At 54.3% G+C, this 20,208-nt stretch overlaps 1 protein-coding gene across 1 annotated transcript in view; it reads left to right on the top strand.

Annotated features, from left to right (window-relative positions):
- Positions 1–20,208, top strand: part of LOC139551917 (protocadherin Fat 3) — a gene marked incomplete at its 3' end in the record, with an annotated part of 293,271 nt that overhangs the window by 255,609 nt on the left and 17,454 nt on the right. Inside the window, exons 66-67 of the mRNA XM_071363255.1 lie at positions 1,507–1,762; positions 4,368–4,463. Coding sequence (XP_071219356.1) covers positions 1,507–1,762; positions 4,368–4,463 — 352 coding nt within the window. The remainder of the gene's footprint in view (positions 1–1,506; positions 1,763–4,367; positions 4,464–20,208) is intronic.

Genomic DNA, 20,208 nt, shown 5'->3' with positions numbered 1-20,208 from the left:
CCGCATTAATCTACACACAATACCCCATAATGACTACGCAAAAACAGGTTTTTAGAAAAATGTTGCAAATTTATTACAAATAAACACCGGAAAAATTACATTTACATAAGTATTCAGACCCTTTACTCAGTACTTTGTTGAAGCACCTTTGGCAGCAATTAGAGCATTAAGTCTTCTTGGGTATGATGCTACAAGCTTGGTACACCTGTATTTGGGGAGTCTCCCATTCTTCTCTGCAGATCCTCTCAAGCTCTGTCAGGTTGGATGGGGAGCGTCGCTGCACAGCTATTTTCAGGTCTCTCCAGAGATGTTTGATCGGGTTCAAGTCCGGACTCTGGCTGGGCCACTCAAGGATATTCAGCAACTTGTCCTGAAGCCACTCCTGCGTTGTCATGACTGTGTGCTTAAGGTCAGGGTCTTAGGGTCGTTGTCCTGTTGGAAGGTGAACTTTCACCCCAGTTTGAGGTCCTGAGCGCTCTGGAACAGGTTTTCCATCAAGGATCTCTCTGTACTTTTCTCCGTTCATCTTTCCCTCGATCCTGACTAGTCTCCCAGTCCCTGTTGCTGAAAAACATCCCCACAGCATGATGCTGCCACCACCATGCTTCACAATAGGGATGGTGCCAGGTTTCCTCCAGACGTGACGCTTGGCATTCAGACCAAAGAGTTCAATCTTGGTTTCGTCAGACCAGAGAATCTTGTTTCTCATGGTCTGAGAGTCTTTAGGTGTCTTTAGGCAAACTGCAAGCGGGCTGTCATGTGCCTTTTACTGAGGAGTGGCTTCCGTCTGGCCACTCTACCATAAAGGCCTGATTGGTGGAGTGCTGCAGAGATGGTTGTCCTTCTGGAAGGTTCTCCCATCTCCACAGAGGAACTCTGGAGCTCTGTCAGAGTGATCATTGGGTTCTTGGCCACCTCCCTGACAAAGGCCCTTCTCCCCTGATTGCTCAGTTTGGCCGGGCGGCAAGCTCTAGGAAGAGTCTTGTTGACACCAAATTCTTCCATTTAAGAATGATGGAGGCCACTATGTTCTTGGGGACCTTCAATGCTGCAGAAAAGTTTTTCGTACACTTCCCCAGATCTGTGCATCGACACAATCTTGTCTCGGAGCACTACGGATAATTCCTTCAACCTCATGGCTTGGTTTTTGCTCTGACATGCACTGTCAACTGTGGGACCTTTTATTGACAGGACTCCAATCAAGTTGTAGAAACATCTCAAGGATGATCAATGAAAACAGGATGCACCTGAGCTCAATTTTGAGTGTCATAGTAAAGGGTCTTAATACTTATGTAAATAAGGTATTTCAGTTTTTTATATATATATATATATATACATTTGCAAACATTTCTAAAAACCTTGTTTTGTCATTATGGGGTATTGTGTGTAGATTGTGGAGGATTTTTATTTATTTAATCCATTTTAGGCTGTAATGTAACAATGTGTAAAAAGTCAAGGGGTCTGAATACTTTCCTACAGCCACTGTGTTAACCCTGTCTTCACCAGATGAGCAGTTTCTTGTCATCTGATTCCTCGCATCACATCCTGGGCGGGGCTAGTAGAAGGGGCGTGGCCGTGTGTAGCGTGGTGCCCAATCTCCAGCCCCCGTCGCCCTGTCACTCAGAACGAAACCCTACCCATAAAGCTCCCTGGGAGAGGAGGGGAGAGAGGGATGAAGAGAGAGAGAGATATGGAAGAGAGGAGGAGTGGGAGCAGAGAGCATATGAACTGGAGAGAACTCAGAGAGCCAGCTCTCCTCTTGGTAAGAACACACACACCTACACACACCTAGCGCCGAAGAGGATGGCTGACGTTTTACATGCCGGTAACTTATTTTGTACATAATGTTTCTGCTACTGTCTCTTATGACCGAAAATATTTGGTGGTCAACCCACCCCATCAGGATCTGGTTTTGGTGGTTCAGCCCACCTCATCAGGATCTGGTTTTGGTGGTCAGCCCACCTCATCAGGATCTGGTTTTGGTGGTCAGCCCACCTCATCAGGATCTGGTTTTGGTGGTCAGCCCACCTCATCAGGATCTGGTTGTGGTGCACAGCCCACCTCATCAGGATCTGGTTTTGGTGGTCAGCCCACCTCATCAGGATCTGGTTTTGGTGGTCAGCCCACCTCATCAGGATCTGGTTTTGGTGGTTCAGCCCACCTCATCAGGGTCTGGTTTTGGTGGTTCAGCCCACCTCATCAGGATCTGGTTTTGGTGGTCATACCCACCTCATCAGGATCTGGTTTGGTGGTCATACCCACCTCATCAGGATCTGGTTTGGTGGTCACCCCACCTCATCAGGATTTGGTTTTGGTGGTCAGCCCACCTCATCAGGTTCTGGTTTTGATGGTCAGCCCACCTCATCAGGATCTGGTTTTGGTCCTTCAAGAGAGTCAAACCATCAGCTGTTTTCTGGGGTTGATGAAGCGACTTCTAGGGCTTTAGTTGAGTTGTAAAAATTGCATAAATGTGGATTTCCTTATTTGCCTTTTTCGTCCAGAGCATGCAAGATTGTTTGCACTTCCTTGCGTGATGCACGTGTCACGACTTCTGCCGAAGTCGTTGCCTCTCCTTGTTCGGGCGGTGTTCGGCGGTCGACGTCACCGGTCTTCTAGCCATCATCGATCCATTTTTCATTTTCCATTGGTTTTGTCTTGTCTTCCCACACACCTGTTTTCAATCCCATCCATTACCTCTTGTGTATTTAACCCTCTGTTTCCCCTCATGTCTTTGTCAGAGATTGTTGGTTGTCAGTGTAGTGTTTATTTTTGTATAGGTGCGCGACGGGTCTTCGTACCCATATTTGTTTATTATTCATTTTCTATTTAGTGTTATGGAGCATGTTACTTGGACATTTATTAAAAGACTCCATTTTACACTCCGTTTGACTCTCCTGCGCCTGACTTCCCTGCCACCTATACACACGTTTCTGACAGCACGCCATTGCTTGCAAAGGTTAGCAGATGAGACCTTGCGAAGGGTAGCAGATGTGGGGCTGTTGAGAGTAGCCCTGTGCGCTTTGTGCGTATTGTCCAGTAAGGTTGTGATGGTGTCAGAGTTCTCATCGAACCAGTCGTGATGTTTCCTACCTCTGTCGCCAATGGAGAGGGCCGCTGCCTGATAGAGCACTGAGCTAATAGATGCCCACTTCAGGTCCATGAGGTCCTCTGTGCTCAGAAGAGGCTCAGTCTTCTGGTCCATGGGGTCCTCTGTGCTCAGAAGAGGCTCAGTCTTCTGGTCCATGGGGTCCTCTGTGTTCAGAAGAGGGTCAGTCTTCTGGTCCATGAGGTCCTCTGTGCTCAGAAGAGGCTCAGTCTTCTGGTCCATGAGGTCCTCTGTGTTCAGAAGAGGCCCAGTCTTCTGGTCCATGAGGTCCTCTGTGCTCAGAAGAGGCTCAGTCTTCTGGTCCATGAGGTCCTCTGTGTTCAGAAGAGGCCCAGTCTTCTGGTCCATGAGGTCCTCTGTGCTCAGAAGAGGCTCAGTCTTCTGGTCCATGAGGTCCTCTGTGCTCAGAAGAGGCTCAGTCTTCTGGTCCATGAGGCCCTCTGTGTTCAGAAGAGGCTCAGTCTTCAGGTCCATGAGGTCCTCTGTGCTCAGAAGAGGCTCAGTCTTCTGGTCCATGAGGTCCTCTGTGCTCAGAAGAGGCTCAGTCTTCTGGTCCATGAGGTCCTCTGAGCTCAGAAGAGGCCCAGTCTTCTGGTCCATGAGGTCCTCTGAGCTCAGAAAAGGCCCAGTCTTCTGGTCCATGAGGTCCTCTGAGCTCAGAAGAGGCCCAGTCTTCTGGTCCATGAGGTCCTCTGTGTTCAGAAGAGGCTCAGTCTCCCTCAGCCTTTCAGGGAGAGAGCGGTGGAACTCGTCCCTTACTGCAGCTTTCTCAAGCTGGATACAGTGCAGACACCTCTTACTGGACTTCTGCAGGCGTCGGAGGGGACGTATCCTCACCTGGAGTTTAGCCAGTATCATACGGTGATCTGTTCAGCGTTCTGCACCCCTCATGTCACGTGTCAGCAGGACGTCATTAGTTTCAGAACGTCTCACTATGACTTAGTCAATCAGCGGCCAGTGTTTGGAGCGTGGGGGCATCCATGATGTTTTAAATTTGTTCTTCAGCTGGAACAAGGTGTTAGTGACGATGAGATCGTGCTCAGCACAGAGTTCTGATGCTACGTGTCGCCAGTTTCAGGGGAATTATTTTCTTTTGCATTTTTTTGACAGCTAAGTGAAACTCCCGATAGGTGCGTAAGTCTTTTAACTGTCAAGGTTCTGTTGTGTGTGTGTTGTAGTATTTATTATCACACACATACAGACACACACACACACACACACACACACACACTCTGACCCTCTCTCTCCTGTCTGTCTACAGTGGAGGATCTGGTAGAAGAGGTGCCTTGTTTCTCAGACAGTACATCTGAAGCTCTCTCTCTCAGCTCCTACACGTCTGACTCCTTCGATGACAACGGTAAGACAAGTCTGACGCTTACGCGAGCTAGATCATATACTCGCTAACACTAGCTAGTTCATACTCACTAACAGTAGCTAGTATATATTCACTAACACTAGCTAGTATATACTCATTAACACTAGCTAGTCCATACTCACTAACACAAGCTAGTTCATACTCGCTAACACTAGCTAGTTCATACTCACTAACACTAGCTAGTTCATACTCGCTAACACTAGCTAGTTCATACTCACTAACACTAGCTAGTTCATACTCACTAACACTAGCTAGTTCATACTCGCTAACACTAGCTAGTTCATACTCACTAACACTAGCTAGTTCATACTCACTAACACTAGCTAGTTCATACTCGCTAACACTAGCTAGAATATACTCATTAACACTAGCTAGTTCATACTCGCTAACACTAGCTAGTTCATACTCACTAACACTAGCTAGTTCATACTCGCTAACACTAGCTAGTTCATACTCGCTAACACTAGCTAGTCCATACTCACTAACACTAGCTAGTTCATACTCGCTAACACTAGCTAGTTCATACTCGCTAACACTAGCTAGTCCATACTCGCTAACACTAGCTAGTCCATACTCACTAACACTAGCTAGTTCAAACTGACTAATGGTGTTTTTCCACCCCGGTACTGAACCATACCGTACCCGAGCTGGTACTGGTGGGTCCGTTTTTTTATTACATTTGTGTGCGGTTCTGTTCATGTGGGCCAATAGAAAATACTTAGTCCTGGCTCGCTTGTAAAGTGTACTGAGGGATAGGGTTCCACATCGTCGCCATCATTGTAATAATAACAAAGTTCCAATACCATTATTTACAACAAAAAATATGTCAAGCTAGCTAACTTAGCTAATGTTTCAGATACAACGACAAGATACAAAAAATAATAACAAAATAAATCAAAAATTAAATGAATCCTGGACTTTAGAGTCCTGGACTTTAGAGGACACCTTACTTGTTCTCTGGGCTCAAAAGTACAAGAGGAGCTGACAACAGTGGTCAGAAAGCAGAAGGTTTTCGACCAGGTCGCCAGAGATACGGCCATAGGGAAACAGTGTGTTGCGATAAAATTTAAATAAACTTAAACAAGAATACCAAAAGATAGAAGATAACAACAGTGTCAATGACAGAAAGACATTATATTACTATGGATGCTGTGCTAGGAGCTGGTGTCCTGCAGTCAGCCTGGAAGCTGTGCTTGGAACTGGTGTCCTGCAGTCAGCCTGGATGCTGTTAGGAGCTGGTGTCCTGCAGTCAGCCTGGATGCTGTTAGGAGCTGGTGTCCTGCAGTCAGTCTGGATACTGTTAGGAGCTGGTGTCCTGCAGTCAGCCTGGACGCTGTGTTAGGAGCTGGTGTCCTGCAGTCAGCCTGGATGCTGTTAGGAGCTGGTGTCCTGCAGTCAGCCTGGATGCTGTTAGGAGCTGGTCTCCTGCAGTCAGCCTGGATGCAGTTAGGAGCTGGTGTCCTGCAGTCAGCCTGGATGCTGCTAGGAGTTGGTGTCGTCCTGCAGTCAGCCTGGATGCTGCAAGGAGCTGGTGTCCTGCAGTCAGCCTGGATGCTGTGCTAGGAGCTGGTGTCCTGCAGTCAGCCTGGATGCTGTTAGGACCTGGTGTCCTGCAGTCAGCCTGGATGCTGTTAGGAGCTGGTGTCCTGCAGTCAGCCTGGATGCTGTTAGGAGCTGGTGTCCTGCAGTCAGTCAGGATGCTGTTAGGAGCTGGTGTCCTGCAGTCAGCCTGGATGCTGTTAGGAGCTGGTGTCCTGCAGTCAGCCTGGATGCTGTTAGGAGCTGGTGTCCTGCAGTCAGCCTGGATGCTGTTAGGAGCTGGTGTCCTGCAGTCAGTCAGGATGCTGTTAGGAGCTGGTGTCCTGCAGTCAGCCTGGATGCTGTTAGGAGCTGGTGTCCTGCAGTCAGCCTGGATGCTGTTAGGAGCTGGTGTCCTGCAGTCAGCCTGGATGCTGTTAGGAGCTGGTGTCCTGCAGTCAGCCTGGATGCTGTTAGGAGCTGGTGTCCTGCAGTCAGCCTGGATGCTGTTAGGAGCTGGAGTCCTGCAGTCAGCCTGGATGCTGTTAGGAGCTGGTATCCTGCAGTCAGCCTGGATGCTGTTAGGAGCTGGTGTCCTGCAGTCAGCCTGGATGCTGGTAGTAGCTGGTGTCCTGCAGTCAGCCTGGATGCTGTTAGGAGCTGGTGTCCTGCAGTCAGCCTGGATGCTGTGCTAGGAGCTGGTGTACTGCAGTCAGCCTGGATGCTGTTAGGAGCTGGTGTCCTGCAGTCAGCCTGGATGCTGTGCTAGGAGCTGGTGTCCTGCAGTCAGCCTGGATGCTGTGCTAGGAGCTGGTGTCCTGCAGTCAGCCTGGATGCTGTGCTAGGAGCTGGTGTCCTGCAGTCAGCCTGGATGCTGTGCTAGGAGCTGGTGTCCTGCAGTCAGCCTGGATGCTGTTAGGAGCTGGTGTCCTGCAGTCAGCCTGGATGCTGTTAGGAGCTGGTGTCCTGCAGTCAGCCTGGATGCTGTTAGGAGCTGGTGTCCTGCAGTCAGCCTGGATGCTGTGCTAGGAGCTGGTGTCCTGCAGTCAGCCTGGATGCTGCTAGGAGCTGGTGTCCTGCAGTCAGCCTGGATGCTGTTAGGAGCTGATGTCCTGCAGTCAGTCTGGATGCTGTTAGGAGCTGGTGTCCTGCAGTCAGCCTGGATGCTGTTAGGAGCTGGTGTCCTGCAGTCAGTCTGGATGCTGTTAGAAGCTGGTGTCCTGCAGTCAGTCTGGATGCTGTTAGGAGCTGGTGTCCTGCAGTCAGCCTGGGTGCTGTTAGGAGTTGGTGTCCTGCAGTCAGCCTGGATGCTGTTAGAAGCTGGTGTCCTGCAGTCAGCCTGGATGCTGTTAGGAGCTGGTGTCCTGCAGTCAGCCTGGATGCTGTTAGGAGCTGGTGTCCTGCAGTCAGCCTGGATGCTGTTAGGAGCTGGTGTCCTGCAGTCAGCCTGGATGCTGTTAGGAGCTGGTGTCCTGCAGTCAGCCTGGATGCTGTTAGGACCTGGTGTCCTGCAGTCAGCCTGGATGCTGTTAGGAGCTGGTGTCCTGCAGTCAGCCTGGATGCTGTTAGGAGCTGGTGTCCTGCAGTCAGTCAGGATGCTGTTAGGAGCTGGTGTCCTGCAGTCAGCCTGGATGCTGTTAGGAGCTGGTGTCCTGCAGTCAGCCTGGATGCTGTTAGGAGCTGGTGTCCTGCAGTCAGTCTGGATGCTGTTAGGAACTGGTGTCCTGCAGTCAGTCAGGATGCTGTTAGGAGCTGGTGTCCTGCAGTCAGCCTGGATGCTGTTAGGAGCTGGTGTCCTGCAGTCAGCCTGGATGCTGTTAGGAGCTGGTGTCCTGCAGTCAGCCTGGATGCTGTTAGGAGCTGGTGTCCTGCAGTCAGCCTGGATGCTGTTAGGAGCTGGTGTCCTGCAGTCAGCCTGGATGCTGTTAGGAGCTGGTGTCCTGCAGTCAGCCTGGATGCTGTTAGGAGCTGGTGTCCTGCAGTCAGCCTGGATGCTGTTAGGAGCTGGAGTCCTGCAGTCAGCCTGGATGCTGTTAGGAGCTGGTATCCTGCAGTCAGCCTGGATGCTGTTAGGAGCTGGTGTCCTGCAGTCAGCCTGGATGCTGGTAGTAGCTGGTGTCCTGCAGTCAGCCTGGATGCTGTTAGGAGCTGGTGTCCTGCAGTCAGCCTGGATGCTGTGCTAGGAGCTGGTGTACTGCAGTCAGCCTGGATGCTGTTAGGAGCTGGTGTCCTGCAGTCAGCCTGGATGCTGTGCTAGGAGCTGGTGTCCTGCAGTCAGCCTGGATGCTGTGCTAGGAGCTGGTGTCCTGCAGTCAGCCTGGATGCTGTTAGGAGCTGGTGTCCTGCAGTCAGCCTGGATGCTGTTAGGAGCTGGTGTCCTGCAGTCAGCCTGGATGCTGTTAGGAGCTGGTGTCCTGCAGTCAGTCTGGATGCTGTTAGGAGCTGGTGTCCTGCAGTCAGCCTGGATGCTGTTAGGAGTTGGTGTCCTGCAGTCAGCCTGGATGCTGTTAGAAGCTGGTGTCCTGCAGTCAGCCTGGATGCTGTTAGGAGCTGGTGTCCTGCAGTCAGCCTGGATGCTGTTAGGAGCTGGTGTCCTGCAGTCAGCCTGGGTGCTGTTAGGAGTTGGTGTCCTGCAGTCAGCCTGGGTGCTGTTAGAAGCTGGTGTCCTGCAGTCAGCCTGGATGCTGTTAGGAGCTGGTGTCCTGCAGTCAGCCTGGATGCTGTTAGGAGCTGGTGTCCTGCAGTCAGCCTGGATGCTGTTAGGAGCTGGTGTCCTGCAGTCAGCCTGGATGCTGTTAGGAGCTGGTGTCCTGCAGTCAGCCTGGATGCTGTTAGGACCTGGTGTCCTGCAGTCAGCCTGGATGCTGTTGGGAGCTGGTGTCCTGCAGTCAGCCTGGATGCTGTTAGGAGCTGGTGTCCTGCAGTCAGTCAGGATGCTGTTAGCAGCTGGTGTCCTGCAGTCAGCCTGGATGCTGTTAGGAGCTGGTGTCCTGCAGTCAGCCTGGATGCTGTTAGGAGCTGGTGTCCTGCAGTCAGCCTGGATGCTGTTAGGAGCTGGTGTCCTGCAGTCAGTCAGGATGCTGTTAGGAGCTGGTGTCCTGCAGTCAGCCTGGATGCTGTTAGGAGCTGGTGTCCTGCAGTCAGCCGGGATGCTGTTAGGAGCTGGTGTCCTGCAGTCAGCCTGGATGCTGTTAGGAGCTGGTGTCCTGCCGTCAGCCTGGATGCTGTTAGGAGCTGGTGTCCTGCAGTCAGCCTGGATGCTGTTAGGAGCTGGAGTCCTGCAGTCAGCCTGGATGCTGTTAGGAGCTGGTATCCTGCAGTCAGCCTGGATGCTGTTAGGAGCTGGTGTCCTGCAGTCAGCCTGGATGCTGGTAGTAGCTGGTGTCCTGCAGTCAGCCTGGATGCTGTTAGGAGCTGGTGTCCTGCAGTCAGCCTGGATGCTGTGCTAGGAGCTGGTGTACTGCAGTCAGCCTGGATGCTGTTAGGAGCTGGTGTCCTGCAGTCAGCCTGGATGCTGTGCTAGGAGCTGGTGTCCTGCAGTCAGCCTGGATGCTGTGCTAGGAGCTGGTGTCCTGCAGTCAGCCTGGATGCTGTTAGGAGCTGGTGTCCTGCAGTCAGCCTGGATGCTGTTAGGAGCTGGTGTCCTGCAGTCAGCCTGGATGCTGTTAGGAGCTGGTGTCCTGCAGTCAGCCTGGATGCTGTGCTAGGAGCTGGTGTCCTGCAGTCAGCCTGGATGCTGTTAGGAGCTGGTGTCCTGCAGTCAGCCTGGATGCTGTTAGGAGCTGATGTCCTGCAGTCAGTCTGGATGCTGTTAGGAGCTGGTGTCCTGCAGTCAGCCTGGATGCTGTTAGGAGGTGGTGTCCTGCAGTCAGTCTGGATGCTGTTAGAAGCTAGTGTCCTGCAGTCAGTCTGGATGCTGTTAGGAGCTGGTGTCCTGCAGTCAGCCTGGGTGCTGTTAGGAGTTGGTGTCCTGCAGTCAGCCTGGATGCTGTTAGAAGCTGGTGTCCTGCAGTCAGCCTGGATGCTGTTAGAAGCTGGTGTCCTGCAGTCAGCCTGGATGCTGTTAGGAGCTGGTGTCCTGCAGTCAGCCTGGATGCTGTTAGGAGCTGGTGTCCTGCAGTCAGCCTGGATGCTGTTAGGAGCTGGTGTCCTGCAGTCAGCCTGGATGCTGTTAGGAGCTGGTGTCCTGCAGTCAGCCTGGATGCTGTTAGGTCCTGGTGTCCTGCAGTCAGCCTGGATGCTGTTAGGAGCTGGTGTCCTGCAGTCAGCCTGGATGCTGTTAGGAGCTGGTGTCCTGCAGTCAGTCTGGATGCTGTTAGGAGCTGGTGTCCTGCAGTCAGCCTGGATGCTGTTAGGAGCTGGTGTCCTGCAGTCAGCCTGGATGCTGTTAGGAGCTGGTGTCCTGCAGTCAGCCTGGATGCTGTTAGGAGCTGGTGTCCTGCAGTCAGTCTGGATGCTGTTAGGAGCTGGTGTCCTGCAGTCAGCCTGGATGCTGTTAGGAGTTGGTGTCCTGCAGTCAGCCTGGATGCTGTTAGGAGCTGGTGTCCTGCAGTCAGCCTGGATGCTGTTAGGAGCTGGTGTCCTGCAGTCAGCCTGGATGCTGTTAGGAGCTGGTGTCCTGCAGTCAGCCTGGATGCTGTTAGGAGCTGGTGTCCTGCAGTCAGCCTGGATGCTGGTAGTAGCTGGTGTCCTGCAGTCAGCCTGGATGCTGTTAGGAGCTGGTGTCCTGCAGTCAGCCTGGATGCTGTGCTAGGAGCTGGTGTACTGCAGTCAGCCTGGATGCTGTTAGGAGCTGGTGTCCTGCAGTCAGCCTGGATGCTGTGCTAGGAGCTGGTGTCCTGCAGTCAGCCTGGATGCTGTGCTAGGAGCTGGTGTCCTGCAGTCAGCCTGGATGCTGTGCTAGGAGCTGGTGTCCTGCAGTCAGCCTGGATGCTGTTAGGAGCTGGTGTCCTGCAGTCAGCCTGGATGCTGTTAGGAGCTGGTGTCCTGCAGTCAGCCTGGATGCTGTGCTAGGAGCTGGTGTCCTGCAGTCAGCCTGGATGCTGTTAGGAGCTGGTGTCCTGCAGTCAGCCTGGATGCTGTTAGGAGCTGGTGTCCTGCAGTCAGCCTGGATGCTGTTAGGAGCTGGTGTCCTGCAGTCAGTCTGGATGCTGTTAGGAGCTGGTGTCCTGCAGTCAGCCTGGATGCTGTTAGGAGTTGGTGTCCTGCAGTCAGCCTGGATGCTGTTAGAAGCTGGTGTCCTGCAGTCAGCCTGGATGCTGTTAGGAGCTGGTGTCCTGCAGTCAGCCTGGATGCTGTTAGGAGCTGGTGTCCTGCAGTCAGCCTGGGTGCTGTTAGGAGTTGGTGTCCTGCAGTCAGCCTGGGTGCTGTTAGAAGCTGGTGTCCTGCAGTCAGCCTGGATGCTGCCAGGAGCTGGTGTCCTGCAGTGAGCCTGGATGCTGTTAGGAGCTGGTGTCCTGCAGTCAGCCTGGATGCTGTTAGGAGCTGGTGTCCTGCAGTCAGCCTGGATGCTGTTAGGAGCTGGTGTCCTGCAGTCAGCCTGGATGCTGTTAGGAGCTGGTGTCCTGCAGTCAGCCTGGATGCTGTTAGGACCTGGTGTCCTGCAGTCAGCCTGGATGCTGTTGGGAGCTGGTGTCCTGCAGTCAGTCAGGATGCTGTTAGGAGCTGGTGTCCTGCAGTCAGTCAGGATGCTGTTAGCAGCTGGTGTCCTGCAGTCAGCCTGGATGCTGTTAGGAGCTGGTGTCCTGCAGTCAGCCTGGATGCTGTTAGGAGCTGGTGTCCTGCAGTCAGCCTGGATGCTGTTAGGAGCTGGTGTCCTGCAGTCAGTCAGGATGCTGTTAGGAGCTGGTGTCCTGCAGTCAGCCTGGATGCTGTTAGGAGCTGGTGTCCTGCAGTCAGCCTGGATGCTGTTAGGAGCTGGTGTCCTGCAGTCAGCCTGGATGCTGTTAGGAGCTGGTGTCCTGCAGTCAGCCTGGATGCTGTTAGGAGCTGGTGTCCTGCAGTCAGCCTGGATGCTGTTAGGAGCTGGTGTCCTGCAGTCAGCCTGGATGCTGTTAGGAGCTGGTGTCCTGCAGTCAGCCTGGATGCTGTTAGGAGCTGGAGTCCTGCAGTCAGCCTGGATGCTGTTAGGAGCTGGTATCCTGCAGTCAGCCTGGATGCTGTTAGGAGCTGGTGTCCTGCAGTCAGCCTGGATGCTGTGCTAGTAGCTGGTGTCCTGCAGTCAGCCTGGATGCTGTTAGGAGCTGGTGTCCTGCAGTCAGCCTGGATGCTGTGCTAGGAGCTGGTGTACTGCAGTCAGCCTGGATGCTGTTAGGAGCTGGTGTCCTGCAGTCAGCCTGGATGCTGTGCTAGGAGCTGGTGTCCTGCAGTCAGCCTGGATGCTGTGCTAGGAGCTGGTGTCCTGCAGTCAGCCTGGATGCTGTTAGGAGCTGGTGTCCTGCAGTCAGCCTGGATGCTGTTAGGAGCTGGTGTCCTGCAGTCAGCCTGGATGCTGTTAGGAGCTGGTGTCCTGCAGTCAGCCTGGATGCTGTTAGGAGCTGGTGTCCTGCAGTCAGCCTGGATGCTGTGCTAGGAGCTGGTGTCCTGCAGTCAGCCTGGATGCTGCTAGGAGCTGGTGTCCTGCAGTCAGCCTGGATGCTGTTAGGAGCTGATGTCCTGCAGTCAGTCTGGATGCTGTTAGGAGCTGGTGTCCTGCAGTCAGCCTGGATGCTGTTAGGAGCTGGTGTCCTGCAGTCAGTCTGGATGCTGTTAGAAGCTAGTGTCCTGCAGTCAGTCTGGATGCTGTTAGGAGCTGGTGTCCTGCAGTCAGCCTGGGTGCTGTTAGGAGTTGGTGTCCTGCAGTCAGCCTGGATGCTGTTAGAAGCTGGTGTCCTGCAGTCAGCCTGGATGCTGTTAGGAGCTGGTGTCCTGCAGTCAGCCTGGATGCTGTTAGGAGCTGGTGTCCTGCAGTCAGCCTGGATGCTGTTAGGAGCTGGTGTCCTGCAGTCAGCCTGGATGCTGTTAGGAGCTGGTGTCCTGCAGTCAGCCTGGATGCTGTTAGGAACTGGTGTCCTGCAGTCAGCCTGGATGCTGTTAGGAGCTGGTGTCCTGCAGTCAGCCTGGATGCTGTTAGGAGCTGGTGTCCTGCAGTCAGTCAGGATGCTGTTAGGAGCTGGTGTCCTGCAGTCAGCCTGGATGCTGTTAGGAGCTGGTGTCCTGCAGTCAGCCTGGATGCTGTTAGGAGCTGGTGTCCTGCAGTCAGCCTGGATGCTGTTAGGAACTGGTGTCCTGCAGTCAGTCAGGATGCTGTTAGGAGCTGGTGTCCTGCAGTCAGCCTGGATGCTGTTAGGAGCTGGTGTCCTGCAGTCAGCCTGGATGCTGTTAGGAGCTGGTGTCCTGCAGTCAGCCTGGATGCTGTTAGGAGCTGGTGTCCTGCAGTCAGCCTGGATGCTGTTAGGAGCTGGTGTCCTGCAGTCAGCCTGGATGCTGTTAGGAGCTGGAGTCCTGCAGTCAGCCTGGATGCTGTTAGGAGCTGGTATCCTGCAGTCAGCCTGGATGCTGTTAGGAGCTGGTGTCCTGCAGTCAGCCTGGATGCTGGTAGTAGCTGGTGTCCTGCAGTCAGCCTGGATGCTGTTAGGAGCTGGTGTCCTGCAGTCAGCCTGGATGCTGTGCTAGGAGCTGGTGTACTGCAGTCAGCCTGGATGCTGTTAGGAGCTGGTGTCCTGCAGTCAGCCTGGATGCTGTGCTAGGAGCTGGTGTCCTGCAGTCAGCCTGGATGCTGTGCTAGGAGCTGGTGTCCTGCAGTCAGCCTGGATGCTGTTAGGAGCTGGTGTCCTGCAGTCAGCCTGGATGCTGTTAGGAGCTGGTGTCCTGCAGTCAGCCTGGATGCTGTTAGGAGCTGGTGTCCTGCAGTCAGTCTGGATGCTGTTAGGAGCTGGTGTCCTGCAGTCAGCCTGGATGCTGTTAGGAGTTGGTGTCCTGCAGTCAGCCTGGATGCTGTTAGAAGCTGGTGTCCTGCAGTCAGCCTGGATGCTGTTAGGAGCTGGTGTCCTGCAGTCAGCCTGGATGCTGTTAGGAGCTGGTGTCCTGCAGTCAGCCTGGGTGCTGTTAGGAGTTGGTGTCCTGCAGTCAGCCTGGATGCTGTTAGAAGCTGGTGTCCTGCAGTCAGCCTGGATGCTGTTAGGAGCTGGTGTCCTGCAGTCAGCCTGGATGCTGTTAGGAGCTGGTGTCCTGCAGTCAGCCTGGATGCTGTTAGGAGCTGGTGTCCTGCAGTCAGCCTGGATGCTGTTAGGAGCTGGTGTCCTGCAGTCAGCCTGGATGCTGTTAGGACCTGGTGTCCTGCAGTCAGCCTGGATGCTGTTAGGAGCTGGTGTCCTGCAGTCAGCCTGGATGCTGTTAGGAGCTGGTGTCCTGCAGTCAGTCAGGATGCTGTTAGCAGCTGGTGTCCTGCAGTCAGCCTGGATGCTGTTAGGAGCTGGTGTCCTGCAGTCAGCCTGGATGCTGTTAGGAGCTGGTGTCCTGCAGTCAGCCTGGATGCTGTTAGGAGCTGGTGTCCTGCAGTCAGTCAGGATGCTGTTAGGAGCTGGTGTCCTGCAGTCAGCCTGGATGCTGTTAGGAGCTGGTGTCCTGCAGTCAGCCTGGATGCTGTTAGGAGCTGGTGTCCTGCAGTCAGCCTGGATGCTGTTAGGAGCTGGTGTCCTGCCGTCAGCCTGGATGCTGTTAGGAGCTGGTGTCCTGCAGTCAGCCTGGATGCTGTTAGGAGCTGGAGTCCTGCAGTCAGCCTGGATGCTGTTAGGAGCTGGTATCCTGCAGTCAGCCTGGATGCTGTTGGGAGCTGGTGTCCTGCAGTCAGCCTGGATGCTGGTAGTAGCTGGTCTCCTGCAGTCAGCCTGGATGCTGTTAGGAGCTGGTGTCCTGCAGTCAGCCTGGATGCTGTGCTAGGAGCTGGTGTACTGCAGTCAGCCTGGATGCTGTTAGGAGCTGGTGTCCTGCAGTCAGCCTGGATGCTGTGCTAGGAGCTGGTGTCCTGCAGTCAGCCTGGATGCTGTGCTAGGAGCTGGTGTCCTGCAGTCAGCCTGGATGCTGTTAGGAGCTGGTGTCCTGCAGTCAGCCTGGATGCTGTTAGGAGCTGGTGTCCTGCAGTCAGCCTGGATGCTGTTAGGAGCTGGTGTCCTGCAGTCAGCCTGGATGCTGTTAGGAGCTGGTGTCCTGCAGTCAGCCTGGATGCTGTTAGGAGCTGGTGTCCTGCAGTCAGCCTGGATGCTGTGCTAGGAGCTGGTGTCCTGCAGTCAGCCTGGATGCTGCTAGGAGCTGGTGTCCTGCAGTCAGCCTGGATGCTGTTAGGAGCTGATGTCCTGCAGTCAGTCTGGATGCTGTTAGGAGCTGGTGTCCTGCAGTCAGCCTGGATGCTGTTAGGAGCTGGTGTCCTGCAGTCAGTCTGGATGCTGTTAGAAGCTGGTGTCCTGCAGTCAGTCTGGATGCTGTTAGGAGCTGGTGTCCTGCAGTCAGCCTGGGTGCTGTTAGGAGTTGGTGTCCTGCAGTCAGCCTGGATGCTGTTAGAAGCTGGTGTCATGCAGTCAGCCTGGATGCTGTTAGGAGCTGGTGTCCTGCAGTCAGCCTGGATGCTGTTAGGAGCTGGTGTCCTGCAGTCAGCCTGGATGCTGTTAGGAGCTGGTGTCCTGCAGTCAGCCTGGATGCTGTTAGGAGCTGGTGTCCTGCTGTCAGCCTGGATGCTGTTAGGAGCTGGTGTCCTGCAGCCAGCCTGGATGCTGGTAGTAGCTGGTGTCCTGCAGTCAGCCTGGATGCTGTTAGGAGCTGGTGTCCTGCAGTCAGCCTGGATGCTGTGCTAGGAGCTGGTGTCCTGCAGTCAGCCTGGATGCTGTGCTAGGAGCTGGTGTCCTGCAGTCAGCCTGGATGTTGTTAGGAGCTGGTGTCCTGCAGTCAGCCTGGATGCTGTTAGGGGCTGGTGTCCTGCAGTCAGCCTGGATGCTGTTAGGAGCTGGAGTCCTGCAGTCAGCCTGGATGCTGTTAGGAGCTGGTGTCCTGCCGTCCACCTGGATGCTGTTAGGAGCTGGTGTCCTGCAGTCAGCCTGGATGCTGTTAGGAGCTGGTGTCCTGCAGTCAGCCTGGATGCTGTTAGGAGCTGGTGTCCTGCAGTCAGCCTGGATGCTGTGCTAGGAGCTGGTGTCCTGCAGTCAGCCTGGATGCTGTTAGGAGCTGGTGTCCTGCAGGCAGCCTGGATGCTGTTAGGAGCTGGTGTCCTGCAGTCAGCCTGGATGCTGTTAGGAGCTGGTGTCCTGCAGTCATTCAGGATGCTGTTAGGAGCTGGTGTCCTGCAGTCAGCCTGGATGCTGTTAGGAGCTGGTGTCCTGCAGTCAGCCTGGATGCTGTGCTAGGAGCTGGTGTCCTGCAGTCAACCTGGATGCTGTGCTAGGAGCTGGTGTCCTGCAGTCAGCCTGGATGCTGTTAGGAGCTGGTGTCCTGCAGTCAGCCTGGATGCTGTTAGGGGCTGGTGTCCTGCAGTCAGCCTGGATGCTGTTAGGAGCTGGAGTCCTGCAGTCAGCCTGGATGCTGTTAGGAGCTGGTGTCCTGCAGTCAGCCTGGATGCTGTTAGGAGCTGGTGTCCTGCAGTCAGCCTGGATGCTGTTAGGAGCTGGTGTCCTGCAGTCAGCCTGGATGCTGTTAGGAGCTGGTGTCCTGCAGTCAGCCTGGATGCTGTGCTAGGAGCTGGTGTCCTGCAGTCAGCCTGGATGCTGTTAGGAGCTGGTGTCCTGCAGGCAGCCTGGATGCTGTTAGGAGCTGGTGTCCTGCAGTCAGCCTGGATGCTGTTAGGAGCTGGTGTCCTGCAGTCATTCAGGATGCTGTTAGGAGCTGGTGTCCTGCAGTCAGCCTGGATGCTGTTAGGAGCTGGTGTCCTGCAGTCAGCCTGGATGCTGTTAGGAGCTGGTGTCCTGCAGTCAGCCTGGATGCTGTTAGGAGCTGGTGTCCTGCAGTCAGCCTGGATGCTGTTGGGAGCTGGTGTCCTGCAGTCAGCCTGGATGCTGTTAGAAGCTGGTGTCCTGCAGTCAGCCTGGATGCTGTTAGGAGCTGGTGTCCTGCAGTCAGCCTGGATGCTGTTAGGAGCTGGTGTCCTGCAGTCAGCCTGGATGCTGTTAGGAGCTGGTGTCCTGCAGTCAGCCTGGATGCTGTTAGGAGCTGGTTTCCTGCAGTCAGCCTGGATGCTGTTAGGAGCTGGTGTCCTGCAGCCAGCCTGGATGCTGGTAGTAGCTGGTGTCCTGCAGTCAGCCTGGATGCTGTTAGGAGCTGGTGTCCTGCAGTCAGCCTGGATGCTGTTAGGAGCTGGTGTCCTGCAGTCAGCCTGGATGCTGTTAGGAGCTGGTGTCCTGCAGTCAGCCTGGATGCTGTTAGGAGCTGGTGTCCTGCAGTCAGCCTGGATGCTGTGCTAGGAGCTGGTGTCCTGCAGTCAGCCTGGATGCTGTGCTAGGAGCTGGTGTCCTGCAGTCAGCCTGGATGCTGTTAGGAGCTGGTGTCCTGCAGTCAGCCTGGATGCTGTTAGGAGCTGGTGTCCTGCAGTCAGCCTGGATGCTGTTAGGAGCTGGAGTCCTGCAGTCAGCCTGGATGCTGTTAGGAGCTGGTGTCCTGCAGTCAGCCTGGATGCTGTTGGGAGCTGGTGTCCTGCAGTCAGCCTGGATGCTGTTAGGAGCTGGTGTCCTGCAGTCAGCCTGGATGCTGTTAGGAGCTGGTATCCTGCAGTCAGCCTGGATGCTGTTAGGAGCTGGTGTCCTGCAGTCAGCCTGGATGCTGTTAGGAGCTGGTGTCCTGCAGTCAGCCTGGATGCTGTTAGGAGCTGGTGTCCTGCAGTCAGCCTGGATGCTGTGCTAGGAGCTGGTGTACTGCAGTCAGCCTGGATGCTGTTGGGAGCTGGTGTCCTGCAGTCAGCCTGGATGCTGTGCTAGGAGCTGGTGTCCTGCAGTCAGCCTGGATGCTGTGCTAGGAGCTGGTGTCCTGCAGTCAGCCTGGATGCTGTTAGGAGCTGGTGTCCTGCAGTCAGCCTGGATGCAGTTAGGAGCTGGTGTCCAGCAGTCAGCCTGGATGCTGTTAGGAGCTGGTGTCCTGCAGTCAGCCTGGATGCTGTTAGGAGCTGGTGTCCTGCAGTCAGCCTGGATGCTGTGCTAGGAGCTGGTGTCCTGCAGTCAGCCTGGATGCTGCTAGGAGCTGGTGTCCTGCAGTCAGCCTGGATGCTGTTAGGAGCTGATGTCCTGCAGTCAGTCTGGATGCTGTTAGGAGCTGGTGTCCTGCAGTCAGCCTGGATGCTGTTAGGAGCTGGTGTCCTGCAGTCAGTCTGGATGCTGTTAGAAGCTGGTGTCCTGCAGTCAGCCTGGATGCTGTTAGGAGCTGGTGTCCTGCAGTCAGTCTGGATGCTGTTAGAAGCTGGTGTCCTGCAGTCAGTCTGGATGCTGTTAGGAGCTGGTGTCCTGCAGTCAGCCTGGGTGCTGTTAGGAGTTGGTGTCCTGCAGTCAGCCTTGATGCTGTTAGGAGCTGGTGTCCTGCAGTCAGCCTGGATGCTGTTAGGAGCTGGTATCCTGCAGTCAGCCTGGATGTTGTTAGGAGCTGGTGTCCTGCAGTCAGCCTGGATCCTGTTAGGAGCTGGTGTCCTGCAGTCAGCCTGGATGCTGTTAGGAGCTGGTGTCCTGCAGTCAGCCTGGATGCTGTTAGGAGCTGGTATCCTGCAGTCAGCCTGGATGCTGTTAGGAGCTGGTGTCCTGCAGTCAGCCTGGATGCTGTTAGGAGCTGGTGTCCTGCAGTCAGCCTGGATGCTGTTAGGAGCTGGTGTCCTGCAGTCAGTCTGGATACTGTTAGGAGCTGGTGTCCTGCAGTCAGCCTGGATGCTGTTAGGAGCTGGTGTCCTGCAGTCAGCCTGGATGCTGTTAGGAGCTGGTGTCCTGCAGTCAGCCTGGATGCTGTTAGGAGCTGGTGTCCTGCAGTCAGCCTGGATGCTGTTAGGAGCTGGTGTCCTGCAGTCAGCCTGGATGCTGTTAGGAGCTGGTGTCCTGCAGTCAGCCTGGATGCTATTAGGAGCTGGTGTCCTGCAGTTAGCCTGGTTGCTGTTAGGAGCTGGTGTCCTGCAGTCAGCCTGGATGCTGCTAGGAGCTGGTGTCCTGCAGTCAGTCTGGATGCTGTTAGGAGCTGGTGTCCTGCAGTCAGCCACCTTACTGCCAGAAGGCACCCAGCAGAATGCCCCCCCCCTTCACTTTGATCAAGGTATGATACCGAGCTGTTTCACTTCGACTAACATACATATCCTCTGTAGTTAGCTAGCATTCAGTGCTTTCAACGTTAGCCATGATGTTGGATAAGCTAACAGATAACGTTACTTTAGCAAGGCTGAAGACGGTTGTGATTCTAACGCCGTAAAAGTGGCTGACAGTGAGGTACTCCCCCAGCTTCCACAGTGCCATCACAACCCTCCTCGAGGCAGGGACACATAGACAGGTTTATTATTAATCTTGTTTACATAAAGTGTGGTGTGGTTTGTGTGGGAGGGAGCGATTGGTTAAGCTGATCTGACAGCTGACGCTTAAAGTTAGTGAGGGAGATATGAGTCTCCAACTTCAGAGATGTTTGTAGTTCGTTCCAGTCACTGGCAGCAGAGAACTGGAAGGAAAGGCGGCCAAAGGAAGTGTTGGCTTTGGGGATGACCAGTGAAATATACCTGCTGGAACGCGTGCTACGGGTGGGTGCTGCTATGGTGACCAGTGAGCTGAGATAAGGCGGGGCTTTACCTAGCAAAGACTTATAGATGACCTGGAGCCAGTGGGTTTGGCGATGAATATGAAGCGAGGGCCAGCCAACGAGAGAATACAGGTCGCAGTGGTGGGTAGTATATAGCGCTTTGGTGACAAAAGGATGGCACTGTGATAGACTGCATCCAATTTGCTGAGTAGAGTGTTGGAGGCTATTTTGTAAATGACATCGCCGAAGTCAAGGGTCGGTAGGATAGTCAGTTTTACGAGGGTATGTTTGGCAGCATGAGTGAAGGATGCTTTGTTGCGAAATAGGAAGCCGATTCTAGATTTAATTCGGGATTGGAGATGCTTAATATGAGTCTGGAAGGAGAGTTTACAGTCTAGCCAGACACCTAGGTATTTGTAGTTGTCCACATATTCTAGGTCAGAACCGTCCAGAGTAGTGATGCTAGTGAATCCTCTGCTAGGATTCACAGAAGAACACA

The sequence above is a fragment of the Salvelinus alpinus genome, chromosome 24 (assembly GCF_045679555.1).
Source record: "Salvelinus alpinus chromosome 24, SLU_Salpinus.1, whole genome shotgun sequence".
In the NCBI taxonomy this organism is placed as follows: domain Eukaryota; kingdom Metazoa; phylum Chordata; class Actinopteri; order Salmoniformes; family Salmonidae; genus Salvelinus; species Salvelinus alpinus.
The sequence above is the reverse complement of the archived record's forward strand: the minus strand, read 5'-3'. Positions and strand labels throughout refer to the sequence as shown.